The following is a 16,094-nucleotide window of genomic DNA, read 5'->3' on the forward strand; positions in this document are numbered from 1 at the left end:
TTGTACCTGGTAGGTACCTTGATAATTTGTGGGAGATTGAGGGCATCTAGCTTAGATTGTAGGATGGCCGGGGTGCTTAGCATATCCCAGTTTAGGTCACCTAACAGTATGAACTCTAAAGATGGATGGGGGGGCAATCAATTCACATAGTGTCCAGGGCACAGCTAGGGGCTGAGGGGTGGTCTATAACAAGCGGTAACAGTGAGAGACTTATTTCTGAAAAAGGTTTATTTTTAAAAGTAGAAGCTCGAACTGTTTGGGCACAGACCTGGATAGTATGACAGACCTCTGCAGACTATCGATGCAGTAGATTGCAACTCCGCCCCCTTTGGCAGTTCTATCTTGACGGAAAATGTTGTAGTTGAGGATGGACATTTCAGAATTTATGGTGGCCTTCCTAAGCCAGGATTCAGACATGGCTAGGACATCAGGGTTGGCGGAGTGTGCTAAAGCAGTGAATAAAACAAACTTAGGGGGGAGGCTTCTGATGTTAACATGCATGAAACCAAGGCTTTTACGGTTACAGAAGTTAAAAAATGAGAGCGCCTGGGGAATAGGTGTAAAGCTGGGGGCTACAGGGCCTGGGTTAACCTCTACATCACCAGAGGAGGAGTAGGATAAGGGTACGGCTGAAGGCTATAAGAACTGGTCGTCTAGTGCGTTGGGAACAGAATAAAAGGAGCAGATTTCTGGGCACGGTAGAATAGATTCAGGGCATAATGTACAGACAAGGGTATGGTAGGATCTGAGTACAGTGGGGGTAAACCTAGGCATTGAGTGACGGTGAGAGAGCTTGGATTTCTGGAGACACCAGTTAAGCCAGATGAGGTCTCCCCATGTGTGGGGTGTGTGACAAAATAGTTATCTAAGGCATGTTGAGCTGCACTAGGGGCTCTACAGTGAAATAAAACCGTAATAACTAACCGAACCAGCAGAAGACAAGGCATATTGACATTAGAGAGAGATGCATGTGTAGCCGAGTGATCATAGGGTCCAATGAGCAGCAATAGATGAGTCAGGGAGCCGTTCGGTAGTCGCTAGTATGCTAGGCGAGCCGGACGCACAGCGTTCAGAAAGCTAGCGGGCCGGGGCTAGCAGATGGGTCTTCGGCGACATCGCAACGGGAAAGCCTGTTGAAACCACATCGGACGATTACGTCGGCAGACCAGTCGTGATGGATCGGCAGGGCTCCGTGTCGGCAATAAAGGGTCCAGGCCAATTGGCAAAAGAGGTATTGTAGCCCACGAATTAGCGGGTACACCTCTTCAGCTAACCGGGAGAAGGCTAACTGGTGCTTGCTTCGGGACAGAGGCGTTAGCCAGCAGTAGCTAGTCAGTTGCAGCTAGCTAGCTGCGATGATCCGGTGTAATGGCCCAGAGCTTGCGGCAGGAATCCGGTGATGTGGTGGAGAAAAGCAGTCCGATATGCTCTGGGTTGATATCGCGCTGTGCAGACTGGCAGGTATTGACCGAGCTAAAGTTGGCTGGTGTCTGAGCTAAAAGGTGAAGACCGCTAGCCGTGGCTAACAATGACTACTAGCTAGTTAGCTGGCTAGCTTCTGATGGAGGTTCCAGTTATAACTTATAAAAATAGCAGATACGTACCACATTGGGTGAGGCGGGTTAGAGGAATGTATATTTAGATCGTAGGTGGAAAGTGAGATTAAAAATATATATGAATAAAAACCACGAAACCGACTCTTTACATGGGACAAGACGGGACAACGCAAACACATGTCCGACTGCTACGCCATCTTGGATTACGTTATTCCCTCCACAACGCAGATTTTAAAGGGCCTTAAAAGATGAATGTTGTCACTCAGAAAACTGACAGGCAAAGAGAGAGAGTGGGATGGATAGAGAGCAAAAAAAGGAGGAAGAGAGGTCAAAGAGAGCAATTACAAACGAGAGAAAGAAGAGGTAAACAGAGAAAAAAAGAGGAAAATAAAGATTTCTGATCAAGCTTGGCTCTCCATCAGAGCCTTGGTACCAATCTTCTTGACCGTGTCAGCCGAGGGTCAGAGGCCGGTGGTGTGTATGAATTTGCTATGCGCGTGCGTGAGTGATTAAATAGATGCCCAATGCTGGGAGGGTCTTGGCCCCTGCCAGAGTGATGGGACCTTTATAGTGCTGTAAGCACTATGTGATGCTGCCTGGGATAGTGTCTCTGTCTAGGCTAAGGTGGATGGAGGGAGGAATGCAATTATCTGAGAGCCAAGGTGACAAGGAAAGCAGGAGTATGAGCATCACTGTACTACACCAACACAGATATTTGTTGACAACGAGGCTCAACAATCAATTGATTGCAATTAAATAAATAATCATTTAATAACCCAATTGCCACTCGGTCAGTGGTCCATTGCTACCTGCTGAATGTCAATTTCCACCTTTCTGAATACAACTAGGAAGTGTAACAATGCACAACCACAGACTACAACTTGCTAGGTCTTTGGAGGTGAGATACCGATAGTATTGATTGTTAAATTAAATTGTCACAGTGCTCCATTGTAAGATACCTGCTAGTTCCTTGAGGTGGTCCAGGGTGGGTAGTATAGGAATAGTCCTCCTCTGGAGGAAGAAGAGGACCATGACAGTGAGAGAGAAGTTTGAGATCCAGGCTCCAGATATGCTGCTGGTGATACTGTGGGCCCGAGCCCAGCACCGGACACTGAACACCAGGCAACGCACCCGCCGGTCCAGCCCTCCATACAGGTACAGAAGCTCCGAGCTCTTCATCGCCACCCTGTGGACACACAGAATGACAGTTAAGACTACAGTAGTCGTATTAAATGAGACACTTGACCCTGTCTGCGCCTTTTAATTGATCTTTCTTACATTAATTTCTATCACCATTCCTAATATTTTAATTTATAACATGTATAACATGGTATTTTCGATCTGATATATATTTGTTTGATATGATATATTCTCTGTACAAAACATCTCAATCTGATGTTAGAAACCATGACGGTTACAGAAGTTATCCTCCAGAGGGCAGCATTTAGCTGAACTTTACATTTCTCACTTAGTACCAAAACATCCCTCTATTTTGAAAGGTTCCGTATGACAAACCGTGCATAACCATACCCTTGTATGATTTAACATAAGCATTGAGAAACCCGCTCTACTCTACTCCCTAATAAAGTGAGAAGGTTTGTTTCTGAACATCAGCAGGTGTGTATGTGGTTGCTTCACTCTCAGGCTAACCACAGTATCCGTCGGACCAAGAGAAGTGAAACAACAAGCAATCTCCCTTTTGCACTCTCCCTCCCTCCCTCATTGGTGTCCCCTCCCTCCCTCATTGGTGCCCTCTCTCTCTCTCCCTCCCCCCTCGCTCATTGGTGCCCTCTCTCTCCCTCCCCACTCGCTCATTGGTGCCCTCTCTCTCCCTCCCTCATTGGTGCCCTCTCTCTCTACCTCCCCCCTCGCTCATTGGTGCCCTCTCTCTCTCTGGTGCCCTCTCTCCCCTCCCTCATTGGTGCCCTCTCTCTCTCTGGTGCCCTCTCTCTCCCCTCCATCATTGGTGCCCTCTCTCTCCCCTCGCTCATTGGTGCCCTCTCTCGCTCTCTCTCTGGTGCCCGCTCTCTCCCCTCCCTCATTGGTGCCCTCTCTCTCCCTCCCCACTCACTCATTGGTGCCCTCTCTCTCTCTGGTGCCCTCTCTCCCCTCCCTCATTGGTGACCTCTCCCTCCCTCCCTCCCTGGTGCCCTCTCTCTCTCCCCCCCTCCCTCATTGGTGCCCTGTCTCTCTCTCCCCCTCCCTCATTGGTGGCCTCTCTCTCTCTCCCCCTCCCTCATTGGTGCCCTGTCTCTCTCTCCCCCTCCCTCATTGGTGGCCTCTATCTCTCTCCTCCTCCCTCATTGGTGCCCTCTCTCTCTCCCCCCCTCCCTCATTGGTGCCCTCTCTCCCCTCCCCCCCCCCCTCATTGGTGCCCTCTCTCCCCTCCCCCCCCCCCCCCCCCCCCCTCCCTCATTGGTGCCCTCTCTCCCCTCCCCTCCCTCATTGGTGCCCTCTCTCTCTCTCTCATTGGTGCCTGACTAGTTTCAGGACACAAACCACCTCTGTTTCCTCTTTTCCCCCCCCCCTCTCTGGTGCCCGACCAGTTTTGGTCTAGCCAGCTTGGAACCAGCATACAGAGCAGTTTCTACATAACTTCAGTTTCTGTCTCGTTTGTGCAACGCCAGTAGATTAAGGGCAACGAGGAACTAACACGTTAGAGAGTTCCAATAAAGCATGAGGGCTAAATGCCATTTAAAAAAGGTGACTAATAGTTCTGTGAAAAGGTGAACTTTAAAGATTAACAATTCAAAATCGCATCTAGGCAGGCAGAAGTATGCTTTCATGAGTCACAATTGTTTAAAAAGCACTGGTTAAGCATCATAAAAGCTGTTCTAATTTAAATCACACAGATGATTAACCACGATGGATGTAAACCAACTTCTGTTTGAGACTGATTAAACCCCCCAAAAAAATGTTTGATCTGTGACCGTGCGTGTTACCTATTGTTAGCTGTGAGGTCACACTGGAACCCTGATGGTTGGTGGGCGAATCGGACCAGGGGACAGCGAGCCTGGAGGATCTTCTGCACCCCGACACAGCCAGGACCAAACTGGTCTACACACTCCCCGATCACAGACAGGATACTCTGGGTACCCGCCCGCTCAGACGCAGACCTCTTTGTCTGGTACTCCAAGGAGAGCCCTGCTTTTGGCTGGGCAGATGGGACATTACATTTTTCATTACTGAAACAGTGTTAAAATGCATAGGGTTACAGTGAGTATTGTGAGTGAAGATGGCAGGCCAAGGCTGAAAAAAAAATGTATGGACGACATAGACACTAACAATTGCATGTGCCTACCCACACATAACGGTTTAATATTCTCCCAGAGAATCTACAAGGCATCCCGGTATTCCCGTTCTATTAGAAAGCATATAATGCCAGCGGAAAAAAAATCTGACAGGATTATACCACTGTTAATGGAGAAATATATATACATTAAAGTTCTCTCAAAGTCACCACACCGTTTCGTTGATGTAGCCTATAAAGAACTGTTGGCCGACCGGTAAAATATTACTATAGGTCTAGTAAACATTATATTCGCTTTACCCTACCGTTGACTGAAAAATGTCAGACAGCTTGTTGACACTTCTCTCTCTCCCCTTGCACCTGGCTATCGGGGGAGTTTGGGAAGGTGATGGCAGGTTTGACTTCATGATATCCCGCTTATTGTGGTGACTGTCACAGGGAATTGTCTACCTTAACCGCGTCCAGAGGTCATGTGTAGCCTGCACATATAGTAAGCAATTACATTTATAGAAGCCATGCTAGTAGCCTAAGGGACGTTTTGCAAATTTAGTCATTTAGCAGACGCTCTTATCCAGAGCGACTTACAGTTAGTGCATTCATCTTAAGATAGCTAGGTGGGACAACCACATAGAAAGCACATTTTTCCCTCGATAACGTAGCTGTCCGTAGAGTCAGAGCTAGGGGGGGAATGGTAGAGGTGAGGAGGAAGATTATTTAAAATACTGTTTGAAGAAGTAGGGTTTCAGACGTTCTCGATAGATGGGAAGGGACTCTGCTGTCCTAGCTTCAGGAGGAAGCTGGTTCCACCATAGGGGTGCCAGGACAAAGAACAGCTTTGACTGAGCTGAGCCTGAAGGTAGGGTTCCGTAAGTAAGCACCACGGTCTTGTAGTGGATGCGAGCTTCAACTAGAAGCCAGTGGAGTGTGCTGAGAAGCAGAGTGCATGAGGGAACTTGGGAAGGTTGAAAACCAGGCTGGCTGCTGCATTCTGAAGTTGTAGGGGTTGGATGGCAAAAGCAGGGAGCCCAGCCAACAGAGAGTTGTAGTAGTCCAGACGGGAGAGGACAAGTGCCTGGATTAGGTCTCTTCCTGTATGAGGTAGGATCGTACTCTACGGATGTTGTAGAGCATGTACCTGCAGGAGCGGGTCACTGCTTTGATGTTTGCAGAGAACGACAGGGTGTTGTCCAGAGTCACGCCAAGGTTCTTTGCACCCATCCGACATTGTGGAGTTGTCAACCGTGATGGAGAGGTCTTGGAGCAGGCAGGCCTTCCCCGGGAGTAAGAGCAGTTCCATCTTGTCGAGGTTGAGCTTGACGTGATGGGCCGACATACAAGTTGAGATATCTGCCGGGCACAGAGAGATGCGTGTCGCCACCTGGGTGTCAGAAGGGAGGGAAGGAGAAAAGTAGTCGAGTGTCATCCGCATAGCATTGATAGGAGAGACCATGTGAGAATATGACCGAGTGACTTGGTGTAGAGAGAAGAGGAGAGGGCCTAGAACTGAGCCCTGGGTGACACCAGTAGTGAGAGTACGTGGTGCAGACACAGATTCTCTCCACATCACCTGGTAAGAGCGGCCTGCCAGATAAGATGCAATCCAAGAGTGTGCAGAGCCTGAGACACCCAGCCCTGAGAAGGTGGAGAGGAGGATGTGACGGTTCACGGTGTCGAAGGCAGCGGATAGGTCTAGGAGGATGAACAGAGGAGAGACTCAGCTTTGGCAGTGTGGAGAGTAGTCTCAGTTGGGTGACCCATCTTGAAGCCTGACTGGTTAGGGTCAAGATCGTTCTGAGAGCGATAACGAGAAAGTTGATCAGAGACAGCACGTGTTTTGGAAAGAAAGCGGATACAGGTCTAGTGTTGGTTTCTTGAGGAGATGAGCAACTCGGGCCATTTTGAAGTCAGAGAGGATGCAGCCAGTGGTCAGGGATGAGTTGAGAGAAGGGAGGACTGGGAGAAGGTCTCCAGAGATGGTCTGGAGAAGGGAGGAGGGGATGGAGTCAAGCGGGCAGGTTGTCGGGCGGCCAGACCTTATTGGTCACAGGATGTCATCTGGAGAGAGAGGTCAAGGCGTAGAGTAGTTTTGTGTGAGTGAGACCAGTGGAGTAGCCGATGTCGTCAACCTTTTTCGAAAAGTGGTTGAAAAAGTTGTAGGCAGAGAGGGAGGGAGAAGGTGGAAAAGAGTTTCCTAGGGTTAGAGGCAGAAGCTTGAAATGTAGAGTGGTAGAAAGTGGCTTTGGCAGCAGATACAGAGGAAGAGAAGGTAGAGAGGAGGGAGGGAAAAGATGATAGGTCCTCCAGAAGTTTTCCTCCATTTTTGCTCAGCTGCCCACAGTCCTGCTCTGTAAGCTCACAATGAGTCATTCAGCCACGGAGCAGGAGGGAGGGCGAGCCGGCCTGGAGAAAAGGGGACAGTGCGAGTCATAGGATGCGGAAAGGGAGGAGAGTAGGTTTGAAAAGGCAGAATCAGGAGAGGAAATTATTTAGTAGAATGGGTAGGGGCTGGAGGAATGATTTAGGTGCATGACCATCTGAGTAGGGGCTGGAGGAAAGGGAGACAGAAAAGTACAAAGAGCGGTGAGCCAAGTACGAAGAGCGGTGAGCCATCGTTCGGAAATTAGATTATCAAGGTGTCAAGGGGAACTTGAGGAACTCTCCCAAGGCACCTGGTGGGTGATAGATGACAATAATGTTAAGCTTAAGTGGACAAATTACAGTGACGGCATGGCATTCAAATGAGGAGATGGACAGGTGAGAGAGGGAGAAAAGAGAAAATCTCCACTTAGGAGAATTGATTAGACCACGATGATCAGATGCTCTCAGACTATGAGAGAAAACATAGCTAGAAGAAAGAGCAGCTGGAGCAGCAGAGTTCTCTGGGGTGATCCCTGTCTCAGTCAGGGACAGATCAGCAGTTTCAAACGCTGCCAGAGACCCGGAATTACACATGGGATGTGCGCGCAGGGTACACTAAATTAAAGGGTTGCAGACCAGGGGTGGGGAGCGTCTACCGCCTACAGGGAGAGGTGCGAACAGGTGTAGAAAACACACATATAGTTGACAAAGCTACAAAATGACATGATCTGTAAATAACTCGGTAAGATACTCAAGAGAGTGATGTGAAGCCCTCCTCTCTTTCCTTCCCCGCAGAACTCAGCAGAACTGTCGTTTCGGCAACGGTCCTAGTTATGCGACAAAACCGCCGCTTACAGCTGCTGCTGAGAAACCAGGGGAGACTGAAGAACTGACAATAATTGCTAGTTGCCTAGCAGAGGTGGAGAGCACAACTCCCTGTAGTAATTGCTGATTGCCTAGGAGAGGTGAAACCCCTCCCCTCCCAATACAGCCACTGACTACCAAAACAAGTCACATATTGCCCCGCCCCTTGATCCTGGTTGATGTGTCAACAACTTCTGCATATGATGATCAGTCAGCAGTTCACACACCATGTAGGCTACTGGGAAAACAGGCAGCACTTAAAGTAGAGGGTCCTAGCTAGCAAAAAGACAGTACTAGACCACAACAGATAAGTATATATATATATATAAAAAAATTAAAAAAATGTATTTATCCCTCCTGGAGATATCAGGAGTCCTCTATCTATAGAATGAAGCACACTGAGATGGAGCCTGAGGAGCTGTTTATATACACTCAGAAAATAGATAAAACCACTCCCCCTCCAATTTTTATATTTTATTTAACCTTTATTTAACTAGGCAAGTCAGTTAAGAACAAATTCTTATTTACAATGACGGCCTACCCCGGCCAAACCCTCCCCTAACCCGGACGATGCTGGGCCAACTGTGCGTCGCCCTATGGAACTCGCGATCACGGCCGGGTTGTGATACAGCACGGGATCAAACCGGGGTCTGTAGTGACGCCTATAGCACTGCGATGCAGTGCCTAAGACTGCTGCGCCACTCGGTCCCAATACAGCCACTGATTACCAAAAGTCACAAATTGCTCTGCCCTTCTACTGGGGACTTTATGTTGAGTAAATATGGTAGGCTGCTAGTGTTGTGATGACTGGTCTAATGCATGAATGAAGCCAGAGTTGATTGGCTACGTCGCACGTGCATATTTAGTATTTTTGCATCTCGGCTAAATTCCCCTTCTCTCTCTGCATATCATCTCACCAGTTGTGACATATTCAATGGATTCTTTTTTTCTGTGCTGATCTGATGCAATGGCGTGGTGGCATGGTAGGAGAAGCTGTCGCACCCAGCCCTTTCCATTTATTGCGACTTAAGTAAATAGGCCTAAGGTAGGCTACATCAGCACACACTCACACTGAGCGTTGATGATTTATCATGCAGATAGAAGAGCAGAGAAGGCCTTAGATAAGCCAGACTTAGACAAATAATATCGGTTTCTCAACATTATTTATCTCGGGAAATGAGAACGGGCTTGGGTGTAAAATCTCGGTAACCCGGTTCCCGCTATTAAACCCTACATAGAGAAAAGTGCATCATTTCAATCTTATATAACCAAGTCAATCTTTGCAAGTCAGATTGACACTCAACATTCACATAGAAGACAGAGCTTTGACAAGCTCTGCAAACTCTCATTACGCACAACGGTCTTCTGTTTCTACTGAACAGCCTCGACTACAGGTGAGGAAATGGTGATTTGTAGCATTGTGCACATCTCTCACTTCCCTAAGGTCCTTCTTAGCGGAATGTTTACCCAGTGTGTGTGTGTGTGTGTGTGTGTGTGAGGGAGTGCACGAGAGAGAAGCACTGATAAAGGCCTTAGTGGGCCTTTCCCACACTATAATGTCAATGTAAAAAAAAACTGCTACAGGAAGTCCCCCCTGTCTCTTTGAACAAATGTTCTACAGCTCAACAACAGTAAGGGTCTGATTAACAAGGTTCTTGACATCCTATCTTACACGAGTTACTGTAAAGATAGATGTAAACAAAGGCAATCTAATAAAAAAGGAGAAGGTATGAGGCAGAAAACAGGAGATAAATCTCTCTACAGCTGTTTTATGGTATGATAACAACCCTGGGCCAAAATTGTCATCTAAGAACCATGATAAAAAGGTAAGGGATAATCACTTGTAGATTCCCGGAAGCTTTGTAGCACTAACATAATCTTTCCTCCATTGCTTATATGATCTAATTTCAGCGCTACGAAGCTTTTGGGAAACAGCCCTGATGTGTTTTTCTCGTAGATTCCTACCTAAGCTTGTCCAATAACAAAACAGATATTTTTTCCCCCGTTGACAGGCCTTTTGCTACGGTGTGCCCTACTGAACGGGACTGATGTGGTTTCTAGTCCTCATCCTCACCCTTTTCAGATTTCTTCCACTGATGCCGTCCAGGTCCAGAAACATGTCTAGGTCACAGCCCAGCTTCCCGAAGCCGTTCACGGAGGAGCCAAAGGGCCGAATGGTGCATTCTGGGAAATATGCAGCAGCTATGTCCTTTAGAAGGGAGCAGACCAGGAAGCGCAGGCAGACGTTCTCTTCCGTCAGCTGGTACGTCTCTGTAAGGGAGGAGATTTGTTGGTCTATCTGAGATAAAGAAAGAGAGAACACCAAAACAGTGTTATTATTTGTGTGTTCAATATTAAGCCTAAAGCCAGGGTTATCTGGAGATCCTTGTTAACCAACAATATAGTTGAATATCTTGGAAACAATTATCACAAAAGCTAACAATACCTACACGTTGTCCCTGAGACATACAGTGCCAGTCAAAAATGTGGACACCTACTCATTCAGGGGCTTTTCTTAATTTTTGGGGACTATTTTCTACATTGTCATCAAGGCAAAGACTGGCTACTTTGAAGCATATAAAATATATTTTGATGTGTTTGTAGTACCACTTTTTTTGGTTACTACATGATTCCATATGTGTTATTTCATAGTTTTGATGTGTTCACTATTATTCTACAATATAGAAAATAGTAAAAAATAAAGAAAAACCCTTGAATGAGTAGGTGTGTCCAAACTTTTGACTGGTACTGTATGTTTCTATGCTAATCTTTATTCAGACAGACAACTTCAGTCGTTTAGCTAGTATTTGAAACCAGGCCATGTAGACCTACACTGTCTTCTTTGGACAGTCTCTGTATGAGGTCGTTAATGTGTATGGTGGTCTGTGGTTGGCACTGAGGGGCGGACTGGCCATTGGACATGTCTACAGGACCAGCATTCCTGAGCGAAAGCAGTCTGGACTTGAAAGGCACTGTAGCTTCATGGTTGATACTGGGGATGGCCGTCCCTTCGTGGAGTGATGTGAGGCTCTCCTTGTTGGAAAACTCCACCACAGCATATGTACCCTGGAAGGTCAAACATGAGCACAGTGACAGCACAGTCAGTTATCTTCTTTTTATTTATTTATTTCGGAGTGTTTATTTGTAGACTCATATCTTAGCACAACTGAAATACTTACGTAGCTTTCATAAAAGAAACATTTGTTGATATCTCCATGTCTGGATAAATAGTTGAGGAACTTTTTCTCGTTGGTTTTGGCCGGGCAGCTGATAAGGACAGATCTCTCTGCCTGCTCTATCTTCTCCTCTTGGACTGTGTAAAAAGATTTGTTTCTATCCTTTGAGTCTAAAACCAAGAAAACAGACAGACATACTTTAGCAAGATGATATCATTGGCTTTGGTCTGGAAATTGTAACCCCATGTCGCAATCTAGCCATCATATGATTCTAAAGACAAGGCAAAAACAAAGAGTCACATCATGGCAAGTTAATTTATAACATTCATAGACGCTACCTTCAGTATGTTCTGGCCGGGGGAGTTTTATTAAAGAACCCGGACGCTCGTTCTGAATGTCAAAAAAGCACGGTTTTGGAAACATAAGGAATGCATCTTTCATATCAGCAATAAATCATTTTCAAAAAACTAAAGATGTTTGATTACTACACTACCTTTATAGGGTTAAGGTTCTCGCACTCCCATATGTCCATGTTACAGTGCTTGTTAATGGAAAACAGACGTTAGAAAGAGGAGTACCTGAGCTAATTATACTGAACAAATATAGAAAACGCAACATGCAAATTGTTGGTCCTCATGTTTCTTGAGCCGAAATAAAAGATCCCAGAAATGTTCCATGCACACAAAAAGCGTATTTCTCTCAGATTTTGTGAACAAATTTGTTTACATCCCTGTTAGTGAGCATTTCTGCTTTGCCAAGATAATCCATCCACCTGACAGGTGTGGCATATCAAGAAGGTGATTAAACAGCATCATTACACATCATTACAATGTCCCCATTGTGATGGGGACAATAAAAGGCCACTCTAAAATGTGCAGTTGTCACAACACAATGATACAGATGTCTCAAGTTTTGAGGGAGCAGGCAATAGGCATGCTGACTGCAGGAATGTCCACCAGAACTGTTGCCAGAGAATTTAATATTAATTTCTCTACCATAAGCCACCTCCAATGTCGTTTTAGAGAATTTGGCAGTACGTCCAACCAGCCTCACAACCACAGACCACGTGTAACCACACCAGCCCAGGACCTCCATATCCAACTTCTTCACATGCGGGACCGTCTGAGACCAGCCACCTGGACAGCTGATGAAACTGTGGGTTTGCACAACCAAAGAATTTCTGCACAAATTGTCAGAAACCGTCTCAGGGAAGCTCATCTGCATGCTCGTCATCCTCACCAGGGTCTTGACCTGACTGCAGTTTGGCGTCGTAACCGACTTCAGATGGCAAACGCTCACCTTTGATGGCCACTGGCACGCTGGAGAAGTGTGCTCTTCACTGATGAATCCCAGTTTCAACTGTACCAGGCAGATGGCAGACAACATGTGGGCAAGCGGTTTGCTGATGTCAACGTTGTGAACAGAGTGCCCCGTGGTGGTGGCGGTGAATTGATATGGGCAGGCATAAGCTACGGACAACGAACACAATTGCATTTTATCGATGGTAATTTGAATGCACAGAGATACCATGATGAGCTCCTGAGGCCCATTGTCGTGCCATTAATCCGCTGCCATCACCTCATGTTTCAGCATGATAATGCACGGCCCCATGTCGCAAGGATCTCTACACAATTCCTGGAAGCTGAAAATGTCCCAGTTCTTCCATGGCCTGCATACTCACCAGACATGTCACTCATTTAGCATGTCTGGGATGCTCTGGATCAGCGTGTACGACAGCATGTTCCAGTTCCCGCCAATAACAAGCTGTCAAGGCAAAGGGTGGCTACTTTTTTGGTTACTACATGATTCCATATGTGTTATTTCATTGTTTTGATGTCTTCACTATTATTCTACAGAGTAGAAAATAGTACAAATAAACAAAAACACTTGAATGAGTAGGTGTGTCAACATTTTTGACTGGTACTGTCAGTATTCAGATCCTCAAAATTGATCTCAGGTGCATCCTGTTTCCATTGATCATCCTTGAGATGTTTCTACAACTTGAATGGAGTCCACCTGTGGTAAATTCAATTGATTGGACATGATTTGGAAAGGCACACACCCGTCTATATAAGGTCCCACAGTTGACAGTGCATATCAGAGCAAAAACCAAGCCATGCGGTGGAAGGAATTGTCCGTAGAGCTCCGAGACAGTATTGTGTCGAGGCACAGATCTGAGGAAGGGTACCAAAACATTTCTGCAGCATTGAAGGTCAACAAGAACACAGTGGCCTCCATCATTCTTAAATTGAAGAAGTTTTGAACCACCAAAACTCTTCCTAGAGCTGGCCGCCCGGTGGGGAATGGCCTTGGTCAGGGAGGTGACCAAGAACCCGATGGTCACTCTGACAGAGCTCCAGAGCTCCTCTGTGGAGATGGGAGCACCTTCCAGAAGGACAACCATCTCTGCAGCACTCCAACAATCAGGCCTTTATGGTAGTGGCCAGACAAAAGCCACTCCTCAGTAAAAGGCACATGACAGCCCACTTGGAGTTTGCCAAAAGCCACCTAAAGGACTCTCAGACAATGAGAAAGAAGATTCTCTGGTCTGATGAAACCAAGATTCAACTATTTGGCCTGAATGCCAAGCATCATGCCTGGGGGAAACCTGGCACCATCCCTAAGGTGAAGCATGGTGGTGGCAGCATCATGCTGTGGGGATATTTTTCAGCGGCAGGGAGAATAGTCAGCATTGAGGGAAAGGAGCAAAGTACAGAGATCATTGATTAAAATCTGCTCAGGGCCTCAGACTGGGGCAAGGTTCACCTTCCAACTGGACAACGACCCTAAGCACAAAACCAAAACAATGCAGGAGTGGCTTTGGACAAGTCTCTGAATGTCCTTGAGGGGCCCAGCCAGAGCCCGGACTTGAACCCGGTGGAACATATCTGGAGACCTGAAAATAGCTGTGCAGTAATGCAGAGAAGAATGGTAGAAACTCCCCAAATACAGGTGTGCCAAGCTTGTAGCATCATACCCAAGAAGATGAGGCTGTAATCGCTGCCAAAGGTGCTTCAACAAAGTACTGAGTAAAAGGTCTGAATAATTATGTAAATGTGATGTTTATTTTTTATAGATTTGCCCCCTCAAAACGGTTTGCTTCATCATTATGGGGTATTGTGTGTAGATTGATGATGGAAAACACTATTTAAACCATTTTAGAATAAGGCTGTAATGTAATAAAAGTCAAGGGGTCCGAATACTCCGACTGCACTGCATTTGATACCATTCCGACCCAGCCATTACCAGGAGCCCGTCCTCCCCAATTAAGGTGCCACCAACCTCCTGTGTTGTACAGTAGGTATGTTGTGATATGAAAGTAGAGGGCTTTATTTTTCTAGAACTGTACCGCAATTGAGAATCTATTCACGTTCAGATAGATTATTTGGCTGCCAGAACCAATTCGTCTCGAAACAGAACATGTAGCTAAGGTCCTTGGTTTAACGTTAGGCTTATTGGGCTAGTCGATTTCATGCAAGAGACAATGGCTCTAGCTACATGATCTGACAAGTGGAAGGGAGTTTGTGCTGGAGATAAGCAGTTATCCATTGACACTCTTTGGAGAACTGGCAGCTCACTATAATTAATGGACATTTGTGATTCCTTTCAGGAAACCAGGCGTATGTCGCGGGTCACTACTTCACAGGAAAGCCATTTGAATGTAATTTTTTTTTAAATGTATTATCAAAATGCGTTTTTTGCCAGAAATGCCTTCTGGGAAAATGTGAACTTTCATGTGCCTTAATAACAAACTTGTATGCCATCTGTAAATACGAATACAATTGTTAAATTACGAGCCTAGTTGGTTAAGCCACAGAAAAAGTCAGCAACCTTCCCACTAGCCATGATTAGCTGAGATAATGAGTGGGCTGGAGATGTCAAGAGAGGAGTTCAGATTGGTCTGCCATATAGAAAGCTTCTGTCTATTTGAGCTGGCCAGTCTGTGTTGGTAATCCTGGCGAACGCGGCTTTTTTTAATGTATTGTGTAGTGGAGCTGCATAAGTGTTGATCTCCACTTTCTGGAGGATCAAGTTTTGAAATCAGTGGAATTATAGTAGGATAGCTAAAGAGATGGAGCAAACACCCGTCATCCGGATTGCATCTTCAAACTAAGGGAAACCATGGCATGGCATCCGTGACAGGGAGATGCGTCCATCATGCATGATGATGTATATGGGTAAGATAGTCGAGCTTGCAACATTTTCAGATATTACACGTTTCTATTTTGCAAGAAAGTGATTTCATTTCAAGCTAAAGTGTACTGTTAGCTAGCTAACGTTAGCTGGCTGGCTCCCTAGCTAACGGTATGTGTATGATGTTATCATTCGTATCCCAGAGCTGTTTGCTTGGCTAGTTAGAGCCTAATGTTAGCTAGCTAACATTGAACCTGGTTGGTTAGCTCCCAGCAGATTCATGCAGGGTAGTAACGACATGATTTGGCACTGTTCATGGTTGTTGTTTCACTAGCTAACGTTACGTGTATAGATCTTACACATTGTTTACCTAGCTAGGTTCATTGTTTACCTAGCTAGCTACAAGTGTTAACAAAAGACTCCACTACGCAAGTAACCATTTCGGGTGCATTCGTAAATTCAGTCTGAGTATGCCAGAGTGCAGAATAACTGCTGAATTTACAAACGCACAACACCCGTTGAATACGGCCAGTGTCAGTAAAGTCAGCAAAAATACTTAATGAAATAGGCTGTTTTCATGTTATCCAGATGTAGGCTGGACACACGACATTTTTAACAATGCTTTTTTCTGATAAAAACTAGTTCATTGCATCCGCCGTGGAGCCCAGTTTCATAATATTAACATATGTCCCAGCTGCTTGCCATAGTTTTGAAGTAATCGCAAAAAAAAACAGGCCTTATTTTTGGGCAATTTTC

General features: G+C 46.0%; 1 protein-coding gene across 1 annotated transcript in view; it reads right to left on the reverse strand.

Annotated features, from left to right (window-relative positions):
* The window catches only part of LOC120027947 (mitochondrial poly(A) polymerase), a 29,495-nt gene that overhangs the window by 12,322 nt on the left and 1,079 nt on the right, over positions 1-16,094 (reverse strand). The window contains exons 2-6 of the mRNA XM_038973041.1: positions 11,208-11,374; positions 10,861-11,094; positions 10,103-10,327; positions 4,499-4,710; positions 2,516-2,742 (exon numbers count right to left, since the gene is read on the reverse strand). Of these exons, the coding sequence (XP_038828969.1) occupies positions 2,516-2,742; positions 4,499-4,710; positions 10,103-10,327; positions 10,861-11,094; positions 11,208-11,374 (1,065 nt within the window). The remainder of the gene's footprint in view (positions 1-2,515; positions 2,743-4,498; positions 4,711-10,102; positions 10,328-10,860; positions 11,095-11,207; positions 11,375-16,094) is intronic.

Source organism: Salvelinus namaycush, chromosome 33 (genome assembly GCF_016432855.1).
Source record: "Salvelinus namaycush isolate Seneca chromosome 33, SaNama_1.0, whole genome shotgun sequence".
Lineage (NCBI taxonomy): Eukaryota > Metazoa > Chordata > Actinopteri > Salmoniformes > Salmonidae > Salvelinus > Salvelinus namaycush.